This window comes from Rattus rattus, chromosome 5 (genome assembly GCF_011064425.1).
Source record: "Rattus rattus isolate New Zealand chromosome 5, Rrattus_CSIRO_v1, whole genome shotgun sequence".
Taxonomy (NCBI): domain Eukaryota; kingdom Metazoa; phylum Chordata; class Mammalia; order Rodentia; family Muridae; genus Rattus; species Rattus rattus.
Genome location: NC_046158.1, coordinates 131021045 through 131048259, shown reverse-complemented (window position 1 = coordinate 131048259; position 27215 = coordinate 131021045). Strand labels below are relative to the sequence as shown.

The window sequence follows — 27215 nt, the reverse complement described above, 5'->3', positions numbered from 1 at the left end:
TCTCTCTCAGGCCTTGCCCTCCCCACCTCTTATCACAAGCCTCACTCAGCCCCTCCCCTTGTGCCTCCTGCAGCCTTAACCTCTCTAACTCCAAACCACAACATCTCACGCTCCGCCCCCCCACACCACGCCCCTCACAGCTTGCCCCGCCCCTCCACACCGCGCCCCTCCAACCTCTCCTCCAAACAGCACACTCCTCACTACTCAGCCCCGCCCCACCCTTCACGCCCCCGCCCCGTCACGTGCTTGTTCCCTCTCACAGCCCACAGCCCCGCAGCCAGCAGCTTCAGGAGACTTGCGTCTGGGACCCTCACACGCACGTGGCTTCACAACTCGTGGACTCCACACTGAAAGCAGGGTGCTGTGCGGCCTGTCCGCGAGGCCAGGAAGTGGTAGGCGGATTGGGTGATTTCAGGGACCCTTGCGCCATGCCTGATGTCTCAGTGTTCTCTCAGCTCCTGGCATCAAGCCCCCGAGGCCCACTCTAGGAGCGGACCTGGTTCTGCGGGTCTGTAGCCTGGGTTTCCCACAGAGCGTGATGTCTGTGGGGAGCATGTCACTGCGCAGACCTTCCTGCCACATCCCCAGCATCCCTGGCTGCGGCTTGGCTCTCAGCCTCTCCGTCCCAGACCCTCCCCTCAATCTCATGCTCTCTTCTGAGGCCTTCATACCCCTCCCCTCAGGCCCCTACCTTCACCTCAGACTCTTAGCCATCAGGCTCCCTTGCAAGGCCCCTTGTCACCTCCCAGGTCACACCTCCAGGCCTTCCCTTCCCTTTCTTCCCTTCCCTGGATGGGTTTCCAGGAATCAGTCCATCCCCTGCTCTGCCTTCCGTGGCTTGGCCTTCTCTTTCGTGAAGTAATCTCTGAAGAACTAACCCTGCGCCCCTGGAGAATCTGGGTATTGGTGGGAGGAGAATGGGGAATCCGTGGATTCGGGGGAGGGCCGTGAGCGATGAATATATACACAGTAAACCAAAGTCTCCAGAATTGGCTTTTAAATTTTTATTTATTCTTTTAATCTAGTACCAAAAAAATTTTTTTTAAACTGCCTCACAGTTGGAGGCATTTTTCTTAAGTTAGGTGTGGAGTTAATTCCAAGGCAGAAAAAGGAAGTCGAGCCATCGTAGGGCACAAGCCATAGCCAGTAGCAAAGTGTTTCTCTACGGACTGTGGTTTGGTGGATTGTGTAACCTTTACTTGATTCTTGCAGTGGAAATGGCCATTGATCCAAGTTGACCTACGTTTTTAATTCTGTGGCTGACTTTAGGTTTGTCTCCATTTTGGCTCAGTATTCCCTTTTACCAAAACATTCAGTAGGAAAAAAAAGCTAGTTCTGTGGTGGCAGTTTCACGGGACATATGAAAGTAATAATTTGTTTTCCAAAAGTCAAAGTGATATGATATCTCTCCTCATTTTTTCCTTCGAAATAGAGCATTATTTTGCCATCAGTAGTACAGGTTGTAGAAATATCCGTTTATTTCCTGTCTTTTGTGTTAAGCAGAAATCCTAAGAGCCTTGCTCCAAAATATTAGAATTCAATAATGGTTTCTTTCCTGACTTTTGATTATTTTTCTGTAGTTTCTTTCCTTTCTTTAAACTTTGTAGCTCTTTGGAATTCTGCCATTTTAATTTCAACATTAATATATTTATAGCCAGGCATGGGGTACATATGTGTAATCCTAGCACTTGGAAGCAGAAGCAGGAAGTTCAGGGCATCCAGACAACCTTTGTCTATAAACAACCTAATAACAATACCAATAGCAACAACAACGATGACGACAACAATAATAGTAGTAATAATAATAATAATAATCAGTACATAATATTTAGCATCCTAAAGAGAAAAATGTGGTTGTAACCCTGGATATAAATTAATGATCCAACATCAAATTCTTAATTCTTAGGAAACAGATGACCTTAGTTTTGTTTACTTTTTTCTATTGTTCTTTCCTGTTTCTAACTCCCTTATCTCCCTAGAAACCTTTATGTACTTATTTTACTGTTAATAAGAAGATAAATTATATTCTCTGTATAGAAAACAGGAGGTCAATTGATCTTATTGAATACATTTAAATTGAGTGTGGTTCACAAGTTTCTAGACAGAGTTTTATCCTTACTTTTAATAATACTATAAATAACATCCCCTTTTTAATGAGAAATTTAATAACATTGTGTTAGGAGATAATTTGAGTATTATTCTGTAGAATTAATGGTAAGTTTTTATCGCAGTAAAAGAACACCAAAAAGGTTTTCTTATCAAATTGAAGACATTTGTTTTGTGTTCTCTCTAGTTCCTTAAATACAACTAAGGAATACAGGCAACATGTTCTACACTCATGTGCTTATGAGTAAACGAGGGCCACTGGCCAAAATATGGCTTGCAGCTCACTGGGAGAAGAAACTCACAAAGGCCCATGTGTTTGAGTGTAATCTAGAGATAACTATTCAAAAAATTATTTCACCTAAGGTATGTTTCTGATTAAAAATGATAATCTATATTAACCATGGCTGCTGTAGAAAAATTAAAACATGTTTCCAAGACAGTTTTGCTTCTCAAAACTTTTTATTATCCCCAAAATTATAGTCTGCACAAAGGCACTCTACTATAGCATTTAAGTGAAGCTTTGCTAAAGCTTTCATGGCTTTGCTGAATACGCAAAAATAAAAGTAAATTATTTTATATGGTGAGTTAAAAGGTGGTTTACTTTAGTAAGAATATAACACTTGCTTCTTGAAGAGAAATTATAATTTTCGTAATTTTCAAAGAACAGGATTACAAGCCTAATTTTTATTTTTCTAATGTTTTTTAAAAAATCATACAAAGGTGAAAATTGCACTCCGAACTTCAGGACACCTTCTTCTGGGAGTCGTTCGAATCTACAACAGGAAGGCAAAATACCTTTTAGCAGATTGCAGTGAAGCATTTCTTAAAATGAAGATGACATTTCGCCCAGGTATACACGCAATGTTATTTTGTGTCTTGATTCTCTTTGGATTTTCATGTTGGCTGGTCTCTTTTATTGGGAGCATACTGTAATTTCAGGTGAATATAATGAATATAAACTTCATTTTGGCTGAATCTTAAGATTCCATGAAGATATAGTCTTTCCCTCGTTCTTTTCCCGTGTTTGTAGGAAATAGTTATACTTCCAAACTTGTTATGATTTCTGTATTAATATAAAATATACTTAAAGTCATCACAATTGTATAAGAAACTGATATACTTTTTTAAATTTTATTTAATCCTTTTTTTACACTCCAGATTTTATCCCTCTCTGGGTCCACTCTTTGACTATTCCATATCTCATACCTCCTCCCCACCCAGTCTCCATGAGGATGTCCCCCCCACCCCCTCTCCATTCCCTGGAGCCTCCAGTCTCTTGAGGGTTAGGTGCATCTTCTCTGACTGAACCCAGACCCAGCAGTCCTCTGCTGTCTATGTGTTGGGGGCCTCATATCAGCTGGTGTATGCTGCCTGGTTGGTTTGGTTAATTGAGACTGCTGGTCCTCCTACAGGGTTGCCCTCCTCCTCCGTTTCTTCCAGCTTTTCCCTAATTCAACCACAGGGGTCAGCAGCTTCTGTCCATTGGTTGGTTGTAAATATCTGCCTCTGACTCTTTCAGCTTCTTGTTGGGTATTTCGTAGGGCAGTCTTGATAGCTTCCTTTTTTGTTAACACTCCATAGCCTCAGTAATGGTGTCAGTCCTTGGGGCCTCCCCTTGAGCTGGATCCCACTTTGGGCCTGTTGCTGGACCTTCTTTTCCTCAGGCTCTTCTCCATTTTTGTCTCTGCAGTTCTTTCAGACAGGAATAAGTATGGGTCAGAGTTTTGACTATGGACTGTAAACCCTATCTCTCACTGGATGCCCTGTCTTTCTGCTGGAGGTGGGCTTTGCAAGTTCCCTCTCTCCACTGTAGGGCATTTCATCTAAGGTCTCTCCCTTTGAGTCCTGAGAGTCTCTCACCTCCCAGGTCCCTGGTACATTCCGGAGGGTTCCTCCATCTTGTACGTCCCAAGATTGCCTGTTTTCATTCTTTCTGCTGGTCTGAGGGGCTTCAGTCCTTTTCCCACCCAATACCTGATACCTGTCCCCTTTTCTTTTCTTTTCTTTTTTTTTCTGGAGCTGACCGAACCCAGGGCCTTGCTCTACCACTGAGCTAAATCCCCAACCCCCGTGTCCCCTTTTCTACCCAAGAAACTGATACGCTTATTTTTAATGGGTCATTTAGTTTGCCATACCTGTTCTTTTACTTTATGAGAACAAAATTATTGACAAAATGTAAACAGAATTCTTGAGGATCTTAAATTGCATAGTAATTATGAAGTATTATCAAAATTCCTAGACATTCTTCAGTGTTGGGTTTTTTTAATATGTGTTACAAATATAGTGCCTAAAATTTAAAATGTACACACGCATCATTTTCTATTCCCTAGATAAAGGCCTTTCCTCCATCACTAGTCTTCAAGCTCCCTAAAGGAGGCATCTTTATCGTATACATTTCTCTAAGCTCTTACAGCACTTGTGTTAGTGCCTTTCATATACCATCCCTCCATCAACATTCATGGACTCCACTGATAACTCTTTTTTTAATCTTTCTCATTTAAAATAGTTTTTAAGTCTTTAGGTAGACTTTTTATGCACTATGTTTTACATGCTCATTTATTATATATGTATATCATAAATATTTATTGACTCATGCTTTGTGCTTGACATGATTGATGTTAGGCTTTGAAATACAAAGACAAGCAAGATAAATAGGTCTTTTTCAGTCAGATGAGGAAATTGGATAATGAAAATATTTTAAAAACTTGCTACAATAATTACAGATCGTGGGCATGCTGAGATTAAAGGCATGTGCCACTGAGCCCATTAGTAATCGTGCTGTAAAGGAAGCAAGATCTACAACAGAAAATACCGAGAGTTCATTTTCCAGGATAGTTGGAGAAAACCTTTGTGAGGGGATAGAAGTCAAACTCACACTTGGAAAATGAGAAGTACTCATATACATATGTATGCAATATAGGCAAATGAATCTACAGGTACAAATGTCTCGAGGTGGAAAAGAAATATTTGCCCTTTTCAGGGAACAAAAAGGCTAGAATGTATGTGGAGTCTAATGGTGGAGGAGAGTCTCCATAGAGTGTAGGGCTACAGAGTTAATTTATTCACGCTTAAATCTTTAAGCATGAGAACTATCTGATCTCATTACTTTTGATGACTGTTACTATGGATACTTCCCAAAAAAAAAAAAAAAAAAAAACCCAGGATGCTGAGGGGCAGGAGTGGATATAGGGAAGCCCATGAGAGATGATAAAGATTTATTGGAAGTTTAATGTTTCATAAGGAACCACTGATTATTGTGTTTCTTTTTCATTGTTTTCAGGACTGGTTGACCTCCCCAAAGAGAATTTTGAAGCAGCTTACAACACTATCACATTACCAGAAGAATTTCATGATTTTGACATCTACAATACAAAGTAAATTAGTTTGCTTTCTTGATGTTTTATTGTTTTCATATTCAGATTTGATGAAGGCAACTTCAGTTAGAAAACAACTGAACAAGCACAAACGACAAAGGCTTAAATTGTAGAAATTCCAAAGTACAAAACCAAAAATGTCTCCTTGATTGAATGTTGTTTGTAGTATTGGCAGTAAATGTTCATCTAGTAAATATTAGTTAAATAAATGCCTTTCGTACAGTAGGCACAGTTCTAGGCAGTGAAGAGATACCAATGAATAAAACAGTTCCTAGCCTAATGGATCTTATATTTTCATTAGTATAATAGATAATAACAAGTAAACATGCAATATGAAGATAAATATTGAGACAAATAAATAAATATAAATAATACGATTGTCAGGGAAGGATTTTCTGATAAAGTAAGAGCACAAGCCTGGAGGAGCTAAGGGAGTAAACTTATACAGCAAGACAGAAGAATGTTCTAATGGAAATAACCAGTGAACTAAAAAGTCTCAGAGGGAATGGCCGAGAACCAAGTGGAAAGGCACAGAGTCCACTGGACATGTTCAGGAATGGAAGTGAGATGAAGTGGAATGAAAGAAAGACTGAGGAGTAAAGGAATGAGGTCAGAGAAGGAGCAAGAGATGCAGGTGACATAGGGTTTGTAGGCTACAATAGGGTTTTTATCTTGCCAGAGGAGTATGCACAAGAGTTTTCAATAGAGAATAGAGGAGTGACCAGATCTCACTTGGTCTCAGCAGGCTCCCTCTGGCTGTTTCACTATAAAGGGAAAAGAAAAGAAAACTAGTGAGATTATTTTAGTAATCTGAATGAAGTAGTATTGGGCCAATTTTCAAACTTCACTTTATTAATATACATAATTAAACAGTGGCAGTCAAATTAATGGATATGTATGGAAAGCAGAGTAAATATGATGTTTATTAATTAAATGTACCCCTAAAGAAATAATGACTAACTTGGGGCATAAAATGGAGCTAACCCCTTACTGAAACCAGGATAACTAAAGGATGAAGGTTGAGGAAGGAGAGAGAAGGAAGTGAGGTTTTTGGACAACATAATTTGGGTCTGAGTTCATGTGTATGTTTCTCTGATTTCATGTGTTGAAACCTAATCCCCATGGTGTTGGTACAAATGATGGGAACCTTTGAACATGATAAGGTTTTGAAAGCTGAGAGCCCTCCTTAATGGGGTCAGTGACATTATAAAAGCGGCCAAGGAAGCGTTCTTACAGTTCTATTATCTACAGATAGTAGAAAAGCGTTGGCTATGGGGAATAGGCACGTACTAGATACTAAATCTGTGATGCCTTGATCTTGGCCTTCCCAAACTCCAGACCCATGTGCAATAAATTTCTGTTTATAAATTACCCAGTTCTTGTCAGAGCACTGACAAAGAAAGGCCAAAGTTAAGATGCCACAAATTCAGAGTCTTTGCTTCCTGGTTCATAGAAGGCCGTCTTTCTACATCCTTACCTGGTATAAGATCAAGATGACAGTGCAGGGCCACACATGAATTCTGTTCATGAAAACAGAGCCTTCATGACCTGGTTGCTTCTTAAAGGCTCATCTCTTAATAACATCACCCTCAGAAGCAGCTTTCAATATCTGGACCTGGAGGGAACTCAAACATTCAAGTCATAGCAAGGGTGACTATTTTTCAAATGTACAAGAAAGATAGTGCCTGGAAACCGCCACTGGATTTATTAACCCAAACACTACTTGTGTCTATGTGTGTCTGACAGCTCATGCTCAGGAAAATACTACTGAAAAAATAAACAAAAAACTTTTATTGTAATCTGCTTGTAAGTTTTTTTCAATAGCTTATAAAACCACATTGTTCTTCTCACGTATTTCCTAAATATGTTTCTCTATAGTGATATTGATATTTCAGAGCCCCTTGCTCAGAACCAAAGTAGACCAGAGGAAATCACACTTAGAGAAGAATATAGCACTGATCTACTTTTCCAAACTGGGAGCTTTGGTGAGACTACTTGAGAAACTAAAATTGTAAAATGTCATCAGTTTTATTTGCATTTTTGTATGAAAACAGTGTTAGTAGAGGTGTCTATAGAATGGATGTTCTCGTGCATAAAAATAGTCTGCAAATGGTTTTCTTTTCTTTTGTCTGTTCTAGGTGCTAATACTCTGTCTTCTGGTGAAATTATTTTATCATTGTGCAACCATTTTTTATGAATTCTACTTCTTAAATTTCTTATATACCAGATGCTCTAATAGACAAGAACAGTACTAAATTTAAAGATATAAGTTCTGGGTGATGGCAAATGCCTATAATCCCAGCTAGTTCTTTATAGTAAGAGCCTGTCTCCCTTAAAAAAGAAAAGCAGTTTCTGCTCTCAAAGGAGACATCCAAATTAACAGTTGGTATAGTTTGTGTGTGTGTGTGTGTGTGTGTGTGTGTGCGTGTGTGTGCGCACGTGTGTGTATGCTCATAAAATTTCTTCAAATATATTTTCTTCAACGTTTGATGGTTATAACAGATTTAAGTCAGCTTGAGAGTGAGGAAGGAGAAATGCTACCACAGTAATAACATACAGTTTGATTATCAAACATGAAATGATTTTTTTTGAAATGTTAAACTATGTTTTGGTAAGGCATATGGTTTTTGGTTTGTTTTGATTGGGTTTTTTAATTCGTGGGGTTTTTGTTGTTTTCTCTGTGTAACAATCCTGGCTGTCCTGGAACTCACTTAGTAGGTCAGGCTGGCCTTAAACTCACAGAGATCTGCCTGCCTCTGCCTCCTGAGTGCTGGGATGCCTGACTAGGCATAGGTATTTTAAAATGAAGTGATACAGTGTAACCCAACTATTACTTCTAGCTTTTGTCTCATGTCATAGTTACATAATTTTTGTATTGCTTTACAAGGTTCATGAGAATGCTGTGTTTATCTTTGATATTCGTTCAGTGTTCAAAGCATTGGCCATAGGAAGATGGCCTAAACTTGTTTTGGGACAGGGATGTGGAGTCATGCAAGTAATGCCTGAGCTACATCGCTGACCTCCGTTTCCTGTCCTGTCCCCTCTATAGTGCTTGCTATCTGTCGGGTGTCTTAATCTGTGGTGAAGGACACCTGTTGTCAATTTCCAATTTGTGCTGTATTTGTATAAACTGAGTCAATTATTAGATTTGAAAGTGAATGGTTAGAAGATTAAAAAATCAGAAATAAAAATTCAAGTCTATAGTTATAAATATATATGTAATTATTTTGCTGAATTATTATAAAACTTTTTTAAGTTCTTGGCAAGCCTGGTATTTGGCTGTGTATTCCAGGCTAGCCTACAGTTTGCAACAACACTCCTTTCTCAGCCTCCAAGTATTCAGATTACAGGTATGCATCACCATACCAGGGGGTTAAATATTATTTTTTGTTAGATATGAAACTACATTTTCTGTCAGCTTCAGAGTAGTGCTGATTGGTATGTTGTTGTTGCTGCTGCGCTGTTGTCGTTATTTGGTTGGGTTGGGTTGGGTTGGGTTGGGTTGGGTTGGGTTTGGTTTGGTTTTTTTGAGGCAGGGTTTCTCTGTGTAACAGCACTGGCTGTCCTGGGACTCCTTTAATAGACAAGGCTGGTCTTGAACTCACAGAGATCCTCCTGTCTCTGCCTCCTGAGTACTGGAATTAAAGGCATGAGCCACTGATTAATTTAAAAAAAAAAACTTTTGAACTGTCTCTTATCTCTTCTTTCTACTTCTTAACTGCAGCGTTATACTACCCTCCTGAAAAATCACCCTCTATTTTCTTCCCTGGAAGAGTACTTGTCTTTAAGCTCTTTGGTTGTTCACCTATCAGTCCTCTGCCTAAGCACCTGTGACTATATCAAACCCCTGAAATTCCTTTGCCTCTCCTCGGTGCCCTCTACCAATTCACTGCTCCTCTATTTGTTTTGTTTTAGCCTTATAGGCATTTTCCTCTACTGAAGCATATGTTTTACCATCTACCCAGTGCAGCATAGTTGTTCACATTTTCTACCTTCCATCACTCAAATCAACGGACAAACATTTTAGTCTATCAGTAGGCCTAGGTTTGAATCTGGACTTTGTCGATCAGTTTGTGTATACTCAGCAGATGACCTAGCTGAGCCTCATGGCCCTGTCTGTAAAGTTGTGATCCTGATGGCAATATCACAGGTTTGATTTTTTATTATTCTTTTTGTTCCCTCCAACAGTATGTGATTTTTCTCTTTGAACCTTAAGAAATAGTTCATATTAATATTTTCTGTCCTAGATTACAATATAAAATTGAAGGTTCTTATTATTTCTTCTCTGTAATCTCTGGGTGGATGGATAGACAGACAGACAGACAGTCAGTCTGTCTGTCTCACTGCTTAACCCAGTCTTACCTGTTACTCAGATTGGCTTGCTGCACTTTCCGAGTACTGGAATTAACTGTGCAGCGAATAATCAGTTTACCCTCAGACTCTTGAAATGTTGAACACTCAGAACTTAGTGTCTTGTTTCTAAGTGTTGTTCTCAGATTGACTAAGGCTTGTTTTCATTTTAGGAGAGAGCTGCACCTGAATGATTTAAACATGTTCTTAATTCTTTCCTAAACTGTCATTTAGTCCATTTAGCAAATCCTTAATCCAGTGTGATGTATGTCTATACGGATATTCAATATGGGTGGTGCTTCATGATTTTTGCTGTATAACAATTAACATGGGTTACTGGAAGGGAGAGAAGATCAACATCTGATCTCAAGGGTTCGAAATCATGGACATAATGATTTTAAAATCCAAAGAGTAGAAAGAACATGCCAGAGCCAACTCTGGGTCCTCTGTAGCTATCAGTATAACCTAATGACAAACTATCTGGCTTCAAGCCTTTCATGATGTTTTCTTATTTGTGCAATGAGAATCATGTCTTCTGCTACATAATATAATTAACTAAGTGCTGGGTTAGTGTTGGCTGACTGCCTGTGTTCTTTTTAGTATTCCATCTCCAACTTCTAGTATATTCTATAAATATTTACTGAATGGATATTAGAACCCAATTCCTTAATATTTTAACATATCTTTCTTTTTGAGGTAGAATTTCTCTTTGTAGCCCTAGGTCCCAAATTCTTGTTAGGCATAAACTGTTGAAGCAGTTGTCTATATGAAATGATATGAAATAATATGTGGTTAAACAGAATGTGACCAACACAGTGTATGGGGAATAAATTTAGTCCCACAGCATTTTGACCTTCCAGGATATAATTAAACTATGTCATAACTATAATTACTAAATGCTCTGGCATTTTTCCTATTGTATTAGGAGAATATTAAACTTGAAATCTAGTCTATGTGTCTTCTATCAGATATTTCAATAATTTTAAAGCTTTTATTTTCCTTATAGAATAGGATGAGCTATACTAGATAGTATCTGTTTCCTCTAACTCTGAAAGTATATGTTTGTATGATTAGCTTGACACTAATGATGTGCATTTATATAGGGGATGAACCTGAACTCCTCAGAAGACATAGCTTCTTTGATGACAACATATTGATGAACTCCAGTGGTCTTGTAGTTGAGCATAGTTCTGGAAGCTTCACTGAGGAAAAATCTTTGTTCTTTGACAATGGAGATGGGTTTGGAGACGAAGGGGCTGCAGGAGAAATGATTGGTATGCTTTCTGTCCATAAAAATTAAATATTTATTTTAATCAAATCACTGTAAAGCATCTGTTTTGTTACATCAAATTGAATTTTTAGTGCTTGTAAGCCAACTTATTTTTCACATTATGTTTTCAAAGTCTAAGTATTTTTAGACTAGGCCTAAATTAATAGTCATCTGTTTAAACACATTTCTATGGAAGCTATTAATTCCTGCCTATTTTTATTTGTATTCTTGATTTTTTGAAAGGAGAAATGAGATTAGTATACAAAATCTACTATATTATGTATTGGTAATGTCTTCTTTAATACAAATTCTGAAATAGATATTCTTGTATTCTTATTGTAGCATTTTATATTTAAATTACAATATTTGTATAAATACATAATTTGGAGAGACACTGAGAAAACAAAAGTATGTATTTTAAAGATTATTAATTAATCTGAAGTACATTTACAGATTTTTTCCATTTTGCATTAAAAGTCTAGTTAACAGTCAGGCAGAGCAGCTCATTCCTGTAATCTTAGCATTTGGGAAGCTAAGGCAGAAGAATCATGAGTTTAAGGCCAGCCTAGACTATGTAAGGAGTTCTAGGTCAGTATCCTACATAATGAAACTTGTCTCAGAGAGAGAGAGAGAGAGAGAGAGAGAGAGAGAGAGAGAGAGAGAGAGAGAGAGAGAGAGAGAGTAGGGAAAAGAAGAGAAGAGGGTCAGAGATAGAAGTGTGGTTATCCCTCCTGTAAACCCAGGGCTTCCTAAACTTTTTCCATCCACAACATCCTTTTGCCCAAGAAATTCCTACATGGTCCTGGGTATATAGGTTTATAAAAAATGTATACAAAGGGTTGGAGAGAGAGAGAGATCAGTGGTTAAGAGCACTGATTGCTCTTTCAGAGGTCCTGGGTTCAGTTCCCAGCACCCACATTAAGGCTCACAACCTTCTGTAACTCCAGATCGAGGAAATCCAAAGTCGCCTTCTGTCTTCTGTGGGCACTGCGTGCATGTGGTGCAGACATATATACAAGCAAACACCCAGACACATGAAATTTAAAAATATATTTAAAATGTTTTAAAATTTCTATACAAACCAAGTATTAACTGAAAAATAAATTAAAGAGATGTATTCTGAAACAATTACTTAGTATACTATATCATTTTACCCCTTGTTAAAATAAGTACACATGAAATGGAGGTGATGCTTGTTTTCTTTTCTTTTTTTTTTCTTTTTCTTTTTTTCGGAGCTGGGGACCGAACCCAGGGCCTTGCGTTTGCTAGGCAAGCGCTCTACCACTGAGCTAAATCCCCAACCCCAATGCTTGTTTTCTTACATTAAGCCAAACTAAGTCTTGGCTAAACGATTGATGCTGCAGGATGTAGAGTCTTTTCAGTGTTTTCAAAGTTTACCAATATTTCAATTTTAGAATTTGTAATGCTGAGTTTGTAACACTGCTTTGCATAAGTAGTCATACAAGATGATATAAGTATGTTTAGTTATAATCTAAGAATGTGCTATTTACGAGGAGATATGATAGGGAAGTATTAAATGTATTTACTGTAAGTAAGTCATTATGCTTCTGTTGGAACAGAAAATGTTGTACACATAGTAAAAACAGTGAAATTCATAACATACAGTAATTTTGAATCTGTGCCAAGATATTTCAGACCGTGTTCATGGCATTGTATGACACATGTTAGCACACATAGTGCAAAGTGCACATTGTGTGTCCAGACCCAAGGCCACTGTAAAGTGGTGCAGTGAAGCAGGGGTGAGCACTGCCAGAATACATTTGATGGTTGATTGGTTCTCCCTGTGGCCAGAACCTTCACATCACGCTACCCTTCCTAATTCAGTTATGTGACCCCCATATGGAGTAGAAACAAATAGTTTAAGAAGCTGCAGTAAAGTGTCTTATGTGAAATAATGCTAGTAAATGTTTAACAAATAAAAATATTTGTTTATGCTTTTAAAGACCATCTATTGCAAGATGAGAATACCTTTTTCGAAGACACATACTTGAACAAAGAAGATTTTCTGCCCCCTGAGCTTCCCAGTAGTGTGATGGGTATGTTGGAGTCTTCTGCATATAAAATGTACAGATGCTGATGTTCAAATCAAGTTTCGGAACTTGTTAGTTTCAGCAGGACTGCAATGGAGAACACTGTCCTTCATATTCAGTTATAGCCCAGGAAGTTAGATTCTGAAAAGGTCGTTAACCAGGGCTGGCTTTCATAGATCACATTTATTCCTCCCAAGTAGTATGCTTTCAAATCATAAAAAGTAATATATGCTATATGGAAAGAGAAATTATCACCATTAATAAATAATTGGAGAGAAATTATAAATTTTTCAATTGAGCATATTTTCTTCTACTTGAAATTCTTATCAGAGAATCTCAGATAAATTAAGGCCTTTAAGATAGAAAATTTTCCTTAAGTATTTAAAGCCTACTTAACCCCATTTTTGTTTTTCCTCAGTGTTTGATATTATATTTGCTTTCTAGCACAGTAATCAAAATTAGAAATATAAAAATTATGGCAATCAAAACTTAGCTACGGTTCTTTGTAAATCCGTTGATGGTTCAAGTGAGCATAAATGTTTTGGTTGTTGTAGACATTTATATTGGAAAATATTTTTGTTTTCATTTCTGCTGTGATGTAGCCCAGCCTGAGATATTTCATATGAAAAAGAGGGTGATATTACTTGACATTCTAATGTTGTAGGGCCCAGATCATTGTTACTGAACCTCTTTGCCTATGTTAACATTCATGATTCTAAGAATTTATGTACCATCCCAGCTAGCAATGTGTCCTCAACAATTCTTTATTTCTCATATTCTCTTCTAATGTGTAGCATAGTCCTATATTTTTGTTTTTTTTCTTTTATGGTGCCTTTATTAGTTGAACCAGGTAGTTCAGATGACCACTATATACCTGAAGATGAAAAAATAAATGAAATAACATTAATATCAAATGAAGAAGAAGGATTTACTCTTGACCCAATTGATGGTTTAGGTAAGAGATTTCATGTTTTTATTTTTATGTTTGGTGCCCTGATATCTTAATTGTTTTGAGATATGCTGGTGGGGGCTGACCCAGCATCCCGTTTCCCAAGGAAGACAGCAAAGGGGGTATGGAGTCAGCAATAGGGACCTAAAGTTACTTACATCTGGCAATCTAACTCTTTCTTGCTAATCCAGGGCCAAAAAGCTACTGGCTTCTGGCAGTTTAACCCCTGCTTAAATATCATCAAAGGATTAAGAAAAAAGTGTAGTTACTTGGGCTCTTTTCTCTTTGGCTGAAGCCCCCCACATACATACACACACACACTTCTCCAGACAAGAGGCTCAGGTATACACTTGAGTGTGTGTGTTCTCTCTCTCTCTCTCTCTCTCTCTCTCTCTCTCTCTCTCTCTCTCTCTCTCAATCCCTCTGTTCAAGCCTGACTCCCTGCTTCATCAGTTTTACAAGTGCACATACATACTTATGTGCATACACATATACCTACATATATATGTATATACATACATACAGACATACATATATACATTTGGTAGATGGAGCAGAGCCCCAACAGCCAGACTATGTTTATTTTCTCAGCTTTTCCTAGACAAAAGTTCTTTGTAAAATTACCTCATAGATAAAATGTTTCACAAATGGGAATTATAGAAGGATATCTATAGTAAGTTCAGAGCAGTGTTTCCTTCTGTAAGCTCATTATAAGTTCAAAGCAACAGTTCCACATGGCCTTGCTTTTTCATAGTGCACACTGTGGCTTCATCCTTGGACTTGACCTAGAGTGAGTGTCTTTCCTTGATCACAAATCTGTCCCAGACCCATTTCTCTTCCTAGTGTAATTTACAAAAGCTCATTGTAGTCCTTATCATGCAGCCTTTACTTACTATTCTATGATGGGTGCACCCTATTCTTGATCCTAACTTCATTACGCTTTTCTGACAAAACAACTAAAACCATCTCCTCACATTTTCTTTCTAAAACTATTTGAATCAAATTAGGAATTCTATAAAGTAATTAATTCATCTAAACAGCATTAATTCATGAAAGTTCATCTTCATGTTGACCTGCAAGAAATTTGCCCAACAGAGTGGGCTGATGCCCAGGAATCACTAAGCTATGTAATAGTAGCGGGAAAGGCACATCAGCAGCGAGAAGCATTCCTGGGACAAAGTCTCTGAGGCTGTGCCTCTCCATATTGCACCCATTGCAGCCATGCAAAATGGTGGCCATCTCCAGGAAACTCACTTGCTTGCCATAGCCTTTCCTAGATGGCTTCTGTCAATATGTAAACAATCCATACAACACTATAGAGGGCTGCCAGCAAGGTAATAGCATTGGGCATTAAACAGAAGAAGAACATGAAAGAAATCTTAGAGAATTCTCTATCACATTTAATCCTATTCAAATCATAGGACCAGTTTGGGAGAGTGGAAACTTAAAAACGAGTTCAATTCATAGTATTTTCAGCTTTACTAAATAAAATCTTGACCTCTGGTATGGAATTAGCTGCCTACTTTTAATTCATATATGAAGTTCAGTGTGGAGGTGAAGTACACTAGAGAGATACACACTAATATCTTGAAACATCCTTTTACACATTTAAAAGCGAATAGAAAGGCTCTTGACCCTTCCCCCTTTGCTGAGCTTCTTTAGTTGCCCCCTTACAAGTGAACAGAGTCCCTGCTGAGCATCCTCAAGCAATGCCTTGAAAATGGATCAGCTCTTGACTGCTCAGATGCTCCAGCTTGGCAAAACCTTTACGGAGCATGTTTTCAGAGAACAGAAATATTCATTTTCTTCCCACTGCAGCCCTGCAGATTATCTGTGACTTTTAAATTATTTATTAGCCAAGAATATCATTTTACAAAACTTTCTAAGTCCATGTACACCTGCTTCTCTCTAGATATTGCTGATAGAAGGAAAAGGAAGAAGAGAAGGTTGCTCATCGATCCCGTCAAGGAGATAAGCAGCAAGACTATGCATAAGCAGCTTACTTCCTTCATGGACACTCTCATGGTTCTGGACCTCGCGCCCCCCACGCAGAGACTCATGATGTGGAAGAAGAGGGGAGGAGTGGAGACACTTCTGTCAACTGCTACCCAGGATTTAATCAATGAAGACTTGAAAATGGTGATTGTTTCCATCTTTTACATGAATATGATATTTGTTTACAAATAAATATTTCTTCATTCACAACATAATTGGACATGTGGGAAAAAGAAAGCTTTGCTTTCAAACTTAATTTGTTTAAAAAATATATATGAATGGCTTTTGCTTTTATTTTTCTTTTCTTTTTCCAGAGACAGAGTCTCACTAAGTAGCTCTGGCTGTCCTGGAACTTACCATGTAGACCAGGCTGGCCTCAAATATACAGAGATGTGTCTGCCTCTGCCTCCTGAGTACTGAAAGTAAAGGTGTGCACTGCCATGTCCAGCTTGAAAAAAAAAAGAGTCTATGAGCAGCTTTTACTTTTCTAGCGTATGGGCTTGTGCTTTACTGAGTTGCTTTAATATAAAATTGAGAATATAACGTGTTGTTACAGTTGTTCGCAAAATGCTTCCTGTCCTTGGACTATAAACTTGCAAAGTTGACACTGAAGGAGTCATTAAGGAAAAAAGTGGGAAACCAGCACATTCTAGGTGAGACTTCGTAGTTCTCTTAATGTCAAGGGGAAGGTTGCATAAACAAAAAATTGAATTTTATGTTCCAGAAAGAAAACTGGGTTCAAATCTATATTTTCCGCTATCTCTATAGAAGAATATCTTAAGTTAAAATATTACCCTAGTAGAGCAGTTTTCTGCTTTTCACGTTCATTTCTGCCTCAGCACTACTGAAATGAAGAAATATAGGCCAACCCTGATGTCATACCCAACTATGTATGCTTATAATATGTGAGACCCTAGGTTTAATCCCCAGTATCCTCTCCACACATGTACAGAAAATGAAATACATCTTTTCTCTTTCTTAGCTCCTCCACTCCAAAGGCAGTATTTGTAAATTCTTTTAAAAGAAAGCCTTTGAACCTAGCAGAATGTCATTTTAAAATAACCTGAAATATATAGTGATAAGGCTAGTGCTTAAATAACACGACTACTCTGAGACAGAGATCACTGTCTGCCTGCCTAAAATAAAGTTGGCAGATTGTTAATAATCACTCGTTGCTGTGACAGTTATAAAGTAATAAAACCTGTGTGATGAATAAGCTTCCTCTTCCCAGTGACCATTTCTGAAGACATTAGGATTTACAGAGTACGCACGCCATGATGAGCTTACACTACCCTGCTGTCTTTGAGTGGATATGTGAGAGTGCACGAGGACGGATGGCCGGAAGATGACGGGGAGCGGGAATGATGTAGAAGCTGAGAAGGGGAAGGGAAGATAGAAATTATGTGAGACTTGGGGGAGTGTAAGAAAGTCGCGCACTCCTTACTGAGATTCTTGGATTCCAAGTGACTGGTCAGAAGTTTTCTTTTTTGCATAGCCATATCCCAGATCAGTTTGAAATGCACTTTGGTAACATTTTCTTTCCTTCTTTATGATGAAGATCCCTCAGTGGTCGAAGAGCCAAACTCCCACAGTGAGTTAGGTCAACCCCAAGATGGGAAGGATGTGACTGACGAATCTATGGGTAGCTTTCAGGAGAACATCAACAGGAATACTAACTCTAAGGTAAGTTAACCAGACAGAATCATGTTTGTGATTATTCATAATTTCATACTGAAATGTTTTATGTGACATAATAGATGATTTGTTTGAATCTGGTTTTATATAGAGACCCCTACATTTCATGAGTTTCGTGGTCCCTTGGAACTCTCACCAGATCCTTGTAAATAGTTTCTTACCTATCTTTTTCTTCTAAGAATAACATGCCCAACTATCTTGACCTTCAATTTGAAAGATTATCTAAAAGTCTATGACCAAAACAAAATAACTTTGTCACTCTGAAGAAACAGGAAAACTAAAATCTTTTTGAGGACAGTTTTTTTTATTTGAAAAGCATAATTATTCACAAACAGAAAAATTATGCTTTAAAATATTTTTCTCTGCTGGGTGTGGAGGCTCATGCCTTTAATCCAAGCATTTGGGGTAGAGTCAGGTAGATCTATGAGTTTGAAGCCAGCCTGGCCTATAGAGTCCCAGAATAGCTAGGGCTACACAGAGAAGCCATGTTTGGGGTAAGAAAATACACATACAGGAAGGCACACAGTTAGAAAGACTCCCAGAAAAACAGGGAAGGGAGAAACTTGGGAGGCAGAAGCCTTCATCACAACCACTGAGGGAATTCAGAGTTAACCCACATTGAAACTGGGTGTCTGGAGGAAAGAGTTCCAGGATAGACGAAAACAGGACGGGCTTTGCTAGATGACGATAATAGACTGAATACAGATGCCATGAGTTGCCATGCTAGCTGTATTTTGGGGGCTTGGGCATTTTCTAGAATTCCCTAGAATGCAGCTACTGAAATTCTTATTAGGAACACTTGTTTAATTTATGATTTGGGAAAGGAAAGAATCATTGCATTTCTCAACTACTTATTTGCAAAATAGATATTTTTCTATGTGCTGAACCAGTTCTTTTCACTTTTACTCCTAGTCTATGCCCTAATCTTCAGTTCTAGTCTTACTTTGTTTTCAAAATGGTGAAGAAATAGGAAATACAGTAAAGCGTGGGAGCACATTGTGAGTTGGAGGGACAGAACATGCTGATTCTGATCGATCATTTTAAAACCTCATAAAACAATTTTTGTATACAGTGACTATGAATTTGACATTATTTAAAATATAGAATATTCATAGATATTGAAAAGAGAGCATGATACGGCTCTCAAGTGTTTATGCTAAAGAATAAAGAGCAATGCCTTCTAGTTACTAAAGTATTTGAAGCTGAAAAAAGTGAGGAAAGTATATTAGGAAATGTTTCTGACTTACTCGAGATCAGAGGCGGCCGCTGGGGAGTGGATTAGTGACAGGTTAGGGGGAAAGGGGCCAATGCCTTAGAGCAGTGGACTGAGGAGGAGATGGCAGAGAGCACATTTCTGACCTAACATTATCCTCCTTTCCTTGTTTTGGCTCACCTTCTGGAGGATTGTATGTATGTATGTATGTATGTATGTATGTATGTATGTATGTATGTATGTATGTATGCATTTGCTTCAGTGACCACTCTAGTGGCAGAGTCCCATCACAGCCCTCACTCTCACCCCCTCTACTCGCCCATTCTGGTTTTTTCTTTCATGCCACAGAATCCTGGTATTGGCCTCAGTAACCGCTAAACAAAATGCTTGAGAGGGAAGTGGTCTCAGGGGCCCATCAGGAGAGGCTCGCAGTGGAGAGGAGACATGCAGAAGTAGTGTGCAGGGTTCTTCAGGTGTGGGTCATATAGAAAAAGAATATTAGAAATTAGAAACTGATTATCTTGGGCTTCTCAGAAAAGTAAATTTGAAAATATAGTTAGTATATTTAGGCAGTTTGAGAAATGTCATTTGTTAATAAATCATTTAATCGAATCGAGCTGTTAATTTTATAACCACTAACAGAATTACTGTAATTTCTGATCTTTAGCAGGACATCCTCGAAATGATTTCTCCAGCTGCTGAGGGCTTTTCTTTGGTGAGTGCCTCCTCGACCCAAGAAAATCATCCAGCTGAATTGGTAAGTATATTTGTAGTCTTCAGGTGACTTTTTCATATTTAATTAATTAATTGTTTTTAGGTTTAACATAATTTTATTCCAGGGCAGAATGGTACCCATGGGGATGGGAAGCTTCCCTTCTCAGAGGGCGAGGAGGAACGGAGAGATGGGGGTGTGAGGGTGGGACTGGACGGAGAGGAGAGGTGGCCGTGGTCAGGATGTAAAGTGAATAGGCAATGAAATTAAGGGCAGTGTTAAAGAGAATACACTGTGACAGCAGTTGATACGCACGGAAATCTGACCTCTAACGCCTTTGCTTTCAAACGGTGTCAGAGTGTCGTTATTACAGTCAGCTCTGTCATCTATAGCATCGGTTTCCTTTTTTTTTTTTTTTTTCTTTTCTTTTTTTCAGAGCTGGGGACCGAACCCAGGGCCTTGCGCTTGCTAGGCAAGCGCTCTACCACTGAGCCAAATCCCCAACCCCCCCTCATTTTCCTTTTTTAATAGTTGTTCAAATTACACAAGTTATTCATCTCTGGTGTTAAATTATAAAAAAATATTTAAAATATATTTATATATTAAAATATGAAAAATAAAGTCAGATAATGAAAATTTGTCTGCTCAAAGGGCCACATTTCGAAAGCAAATCCAAAAATTTGACTCACTGACTCCAGATGCATTACTACCTGGTTTCTTTCTGGTGTTTTTTTTTTTAAGATATATACATATAAAAAGAAATTTTTTTAAAAGATTTAAATTTTTTCACGAGTGTTTTGCTAGTATAAAAGTACACCACATACATTCCTAATGCTCTAAGGGGCCAGAAGAGAGTGTTAGGTCCCCCAAAACCCCAGTTACGGTGACTGTGAGCCACCTGTGGGTGCTGAACCCAGGTTTTCTGCAAGAGCAGCTAGTGCCATCTCTCCAGCCCGAGTTACTTCTTTGAACCTTACCCCAGTTGTTTAGTAAATACTATCAAATCACCTATTAAGTCCTAGCATTAACTTTTTAGATTTTTTAAAATTTATTTATGTGCAGGAGTGTATGCCTATGTGAATGTACGGGCACCTTGTGCATACAGGTTACTAAAGAGGTCAGAAGAGGCCTGGGGTTACAGAAAGTTGTCAGTTACCTGATGCGGTGCTGGGAAACCAAACCAGGTCCTCTTCAAGGGCAGCAAGAATTCTTAATTTGTTTCCTTGTTTTGTTTGCTATTGCTTATTACCAGCCAACCTGGCCTAGGAAAACTGATGAAGTACGTCAGAACTACATCTCATCCACAGCCTGTTCCGCTTGTTGTGTTATGGTTGATACCCGCCCTGAGCCAAGATCTCATTCGCAGCTCAGAAGGTGTAGTTTGTAAGAGATTAGGCCAAATTCTTTTAAAAGGGTTCCTACTCAAGTTTTTAATCCTGAGCTGTCTTTTGGAGCGATTCAGCTTTAAAGACAGAAGAGTAAACCTAGTCACAGGACAGGACAGGCAGTAACCTAGTCACATGACAGGACAGGCAGTAATCTAGTCACATGACAGGACAGGCAGTAATCTAGTCACATGACAGGACAGGCAGTAATCTAGTCACATGACAGGACAGGCAGTAACCTAGTCACATGACAGGACAGGCAGTAATCTAGTCACATGACAGGACAGGCAGTGAATTAGCTCTATTCACAGACAAAGCACCTCAAAATCTGAGGGGTCTCAAGCCATTTTTAAGGGTGTTTATGTCATCAGCTAAGCTCAGATAGGGGCCTTACAACTTTGCTAACTTCACTTTTCAACGTTCATAAAGGCACAGCTCTGGGCTGCATCAGCAGTGAGACTGCACAGTCTCCTCTGATCTTCTCATCAGAAGACGTGATGGGGGCGAGGTACAGAGTTGCACAGGTTTTTGTTATGTGACAAAGCTTTTGTTGGGGAGACACCAACTCACTCCAGACAGGAAACCCACAATAGACCAAAGCACGGATATCACCAAAGTCTAGCTTAGGGAACCCGTGGGTTTATTGGGGTCACTTACAGGAGCATGTGTGTGGTTCCTTAGCTCTCCTGCAGAACGGAACACTTTGCTCTCGAGTAAACTGTTAAACAACAGTCGTCCTATATTTCTGTCATTCTCTTCATCAACGCATGCATTTTTTGGCAGGACTGTGTTACAGTTTTGTTTCTCTAGTAGCTAATACAATGCTTGGTTAATAGTAAACATTCAATTAAATTTGTTTAAGTGAACTATTTATTGATCATTCAAACAGGAGTCATCAGGCAGCAAGCAAAATACTGAGGCAGAAAAATGGAACCAAAGATTATTTCAAACATTAAATGAGTTACGGGTAAGATGGCATTTTATTTTATTCATTTACTGTCTGTATGCAGATGTAGTGTATATACACATGTATGCGCCCATTCTAGGATGGATACATGTATGTGCAGGTACTTGTGTATTGGAGGCCAGAAATTGATATGAAGTAGCTTCCTCAGTCACTCTCCACTTCATTTCCTGAGGCAGAGCCTCTCACTGAGCTCAGTTTGCTAATTCTAGCTGGTCTAGCTAGTGAGCTTGCCCTGGAGATCCCTTACCTCTGACTACTGAGTGTTGGGGTTACCAGGCCTAGCCAGCATTGCTGTGTGCTGCAGCGGATCTGAACTCCACTCCTTATATTTGCACAGCAAGCACTTTATCCAGTGAGCCATTTCCCTAGCCCTTTATTTTTAGAATAAAAATAAATATTAATTTGAGCATCTAGATATTTATGGAAACAAAACATTTTTTATGTTTTTGTTGAGGACAACAAAAGTCCACTGGCGTGAAATGGTTTTGAGTAATATCCCTGGGGTTAAATATAGAAGAATAAGGTTATTAAAGGATGGCTAACAGTTTTTGTTTCAAAGATTATGTAAAAAATCAGTTTTCACTGAAGCTTCATAGTGTGATTACAGTTATTTTCATCTAAATGTTATAGTTGTGTTATTTGGCTTATTACCTCTTTTTCAAACATTACACATACATGGGTGTTTTCCTGCATGTATGTCTGGGCAGTTTGCATGCAGCGCTTGCAAAGGCCAGAAGACTTTGGAGTGCACGAAACGAGAGTTCCAGATGGTTGTGACCCTCCATGAGAACGGGCCTGGCCCTCAGCAAGAACAGCCAGTTCTCTTAACCACTGAGCTCTCCAGTCCTTTACTTCCTTTGATTTCTTTGGTGTCTGTGTAACTATCCAGAAATATTTCTCCAGGTTCTTGGCAATGTAATAAAACCCACCGACCCATCATTCTCCATTCCCCTGAGAGGGTCCTTTTGCTTCTCCTCCTCTTGCTCTCATTCATACTCATGACTCTGTCTCCTCCAGACACAGGGGAAGTTCCTGCTCTTCTTAGTTTCTCTTCTGTGCTTTGGCCTCTTACCTGAAATCTTTCTTGTAGTACTGTCCTCATGACTTCTCACGATGTGGTCTATAGCAGATAGCAACTTGACAAACAATACCTGCAATTTTGTTTATTTTTAATTGAGCTGGATTGGTGTCTACATATAAAATACTTTAGCTGATAAAGTTTTGTGACATGTCTAGGATTCTTATGTTGTTTTTGAAGTCAGGAACAGTGCTGTTTTACGGTCATCTTGGTGAACTTTACTTTCTTTCTAGAAGCTCTTAGATCATTTTTCCCCCAATGCTCTGAAATTTCATGATGAGGCACTCTGAGGGGTTTTTGTTTTGTTTAAAGTTTATTGTATTGCCCTGTACTGAGTATTTTTAATCAGTATTTTTATATTCTAGGACTTTTTAAATTTTGGACTTTCTGGTGCTGGAAAGATAGCTCAGTGGTTAAGAGCACTTGCTCCTCCAGAGGACCCTCATTTGACTCCCAGTATCTACATGGTAGCCTACAGCCATCTGCAGCTCCAGGTCCAGGGGGTCGAACGCCCTCTTCTGTCCTCCAGAGGCACCACACACTGCACAACATGCATGCAGGCAAAACACCCAGAAACAAAATGTTTGTAATTAGACTTCCTTCTTGCTGGTTGTCTGTTTTCTCTTCTTGGAGAGTTTATACATCAGATAATGGTCCTTCCTTATTTATTCCTTTGTATAAAACATTTTCATCTCTATGTTTTTCTTTGTATTTTTATAGTCTCTAAAGATACTTTGTGTCTAAAAACTTTGTGCCTTAGTTTTTGATAAAATTTGTTTTTTGTTGTCTGAAGTTTTGCTATTGTTTTAGTTTAGTTTTTAAAATTATTGACTATTTTGGTTCATGTAATCCCAATCTTTATTTAATTTTTAAAGGTCTTTACAGAGGTATGGTTGATAAGTAACAAACTATACATATTAAAGTGTTGTTCACTTTTCCTAGTTTACTTAGTAAATGCATTTGCAATTATTTTCACATATGAAAACTATCTCCACACTCAAAATAATGAACTTACCTGAAACTCCCTCACCTCCTCCTTCCCATGGTGTGAGACCCACTCCCTTCCCCAAGCGACCACTAATGTGCTTTATTTGCTGTCATCCCGATCACTTTTTGTGTTGATAGTGAAAAACTTTAGCTTAAGATTGTATTGCTTTCTTTGGCCTTTTATTCTCTTTCTGTAATTAATATTAATAATAATATTCTTATTAACTATATTTATTAATATAAATATTAATTATTATAATATATTATAATAATTAAATAAAATATTAATTAAATATTTTTATATTTCGATAAAATAAATATTAATTATATAATGTATTATAATATATTGATATAATATATTATTATTATTATTATTATTATTATTATTATTATTATTATTATTATTATTTGCTCTTTAATGTTAGAACTCTTACTCAAATATTTAATGATGGCTGTGCCCACAGTGGACTGGACCCTTCCATATCATTCATTAATCCAAAAAAAAAAAATGCCTTACAGACTGCCCCCAGGTCAATCTGATGAAAGCAGTTCCCAGATGTTCCCTCTACCCATGTTGACAAACAGGACAGAGTCAGGCCATCTTCCTGTACATCGTGGAGCACCACTTAGTCCCTATTTGTGGTTTGATGTGTTTCCCCTCCTCAGTATCCATGTCCCAAGTCCAAAGCCTCAGTAGTTGGTACTTGCAAAAATGGAACCTTCTTGCCTCCTGCGGCGTGTGGGTAGACTCTGGTCTCTGTGGAGCTGTTGCATTGAGAGAGGGTCTGATTTGTACATTTGTGCTTTTGATCTCACCCCAATTCCTAACCACTGAGCTCTAATGACTCCAGTTCCCAAGTTTACCAGGTTCTGTACCTCAGATTGGGCTGTTCTCTGCTGACTTTCTCGCAGATACTTACTGTCTTAGTTTGGGTTTTTATTGCTGTGAAGAGACATTATCACCAAGCACCTTTCAAATGAAAACATTTAATTAGGTCTGGCTTACAGTTTCAGTTTTATTACGAGTTTAATCCGTTATCATGGTGGGAAGCATGGCAGTGTCCAGGCAGACATGGTACTAGAGGAGGAGCTGGGAGTTCTACACCTTGATCTGTAGACAACAAAGGAGACTGTGTGTCACACCAGGAATACCCTGAGCATATCAGAAACCTCAAAGCCCATCCCCACAGTGACACACTTCCTCCAACAGGGCCACAGCTACTTCAAACAAGATGGCACCTCCTAATAGTGCCACTCTCTATGGGCCAAGCATTCAAATATGTGAGTCTATGGGGACCATTTCTATAAAGCCACCACGCTTACCTTTCTCGATTCTGTGGATCAGCTGTATTTCTCTCTCTCTCTCTCTCTCTCTCTCTCTCTCTCTCTCTCTCTCTCTCTCTCTCTCTCTCGTTATCTGTTTCTTTGCCTTCACTTAAAAACGTTTCTGTAGGGAACAGAAATACGCACACGTGTTCTGTCTTGTATATCTGGCACCTTAGGGCTTTCTTGTTTTGTTTTCTTATTTGGTTAATGTTTTTAGAATTTTTGAAGTCAAAAAGGCTGTCATGGGAGGAAAAGGCCACATAATCCACACCTGTCTCTCAAGGAAGGAAATAAATGAAGGTTGGGTATGCCACTTTTGAAAGGTTAATAACGCTAGACTATGCATGTGGTTGAGAAAAAGCACAATGAATTATTTTCCCTATTAATGAGCAAGTACTTTATACTGTCAAAAACTTGCATTGACATTCCTAAACATGTCTTCCAATCACCCAAGGAGGGTGATAGGCATAGGGATACTGGCAAGTATTTGGTCCAGTATTTCTGGCTAAATAAAAACTATACATTTGTAGGAATGCAATTCCAAACCCTAAATTTCATTAAAGGTGCTATCTTCCTCCACAACTCAATACCACATTGTATGTTGCTTATTTTCCAGTAGGTACGCAGTGAGGTTTAGAGAGCTCCCACGCCCCTGCCACTGAAGCCTACAAATACACTGCCACATTGACTTGAAGGTTATTCTGATGGCTTTAAGGAGAAGACAAGCATGGGCTGATTAGTCATTAAAACTGAGTCCTCAACAAAGTCCTGTGGGTCTTTTCCTGCTTGAAATACTAAACTAATTCCACTTTCCATAAGAAATGCTTATTTAAATGGGTTTGCTCTCAGCGACCTGTTATTTAAGCTTATTGGAGTCATTCTGTTTCCCTTTTTAAGGATATAATAGTTACTTATAAGAAAATTGCAGTATTTGTTGTTCATTACACATCCACAGACTGCTGTGCCTCTAAGGATTTTGTTCCTCTTCTTTTTTTCTCTTTTCTATTTATTTTCCTAGGAATTCAACAAAATGGGAATGCAGTTCTTTAGTTTGATAAAGCTATGCAGAAACAGTGACCGGAAACAGGCAGCTGCCAAATTTTATACTCTTCTCATCCTGAAGAAGCATCGGGCAATCGAGCTGAGCCAGAGTGCTCCCTATGCAGATGTTATAGCTACAGTGGGACCAATGTTCCATAAGCTATGAAAGGAGTCCACAGCACGCAGGTTCACACCATCGCTCACACTTCTGTATAGACTCTTCAGTTTGATGCAGAAGCCATCTGGAAGCAGCTGATGGCCATCCATTTCATAGACAGGCTGGCCTCCCTTTTTCTATCTGGAGGTCAAAACCAACACAGCCAGAGTTGGAAGCCTATGTGGAGACAGGTATTTTTTTTTTTTAACCTAGCTGATTTGAATGTCTGTCATTTATCATTGCCCTGATCTGAATGTTGCATTTAGGTTGTGTGTAGGATACATTATAAAATACCTCCAGGAAACATTCAAGGCTATTTCTAAAACACTGCTTTACGTTGGGTTACTAAAGTTTGTGGGGCTAATGAATGGTTGATATTGTCTTACGTGTAGATATTAGTTTATTTGAGCTACTTTGTATCACTGATAGTGCCTAATTCCCTGGGTTTTAATCTAATACCCAATTATAAAGAGCCTCTTTGAATATATACATATATATTTAACTATAAGATGCAAATAGCAGAATTATTTTAAATATTTTTATTTTTAAATTAATAAAA

The 27215-nt window shown here is 38.5% G+C and overlaps 1 protein-coding gene across 1 annotated transcript; it reads left to right on the top strand.

Moving 5' to 3' along the window:
• The first annotated feature begins 282 nt into the window (after positions 1 to 282).
• Positions 283 to 27195, top strand: Rad21l1 (RAD21 cohesin complex component like 1). Its single transcript, XM_032902392.1, has 14 exons — positions 283 to 392; positions 2294 to 2469; positions 2827 to 2956; positions 5387 to 5480; positions 7359 to 7465; positions 10934 to 11104; positions 13065 to 13157; positions 13993 to 14106; positions 16013 to 16239; positions 16652 to 16748; positions 17654 to 17778; positions 19671 to 19760; positions 21990 to 22067; positions 26477 to 27195. Exons 2-14 carry the CDS (start codon positions 2326 to 2328, stop codon positions 26663 to 26665), a joined length of 1659 nt encoding a protein of 552 aa, XP_032758283.1. The 5' UTR covers positions 283 to 392; positions 2294 to 2325; the 3' UTR covers positions 26666 to 27195.
• Positions 27196 to 27215: the final 20 nt, after the last annotated feature.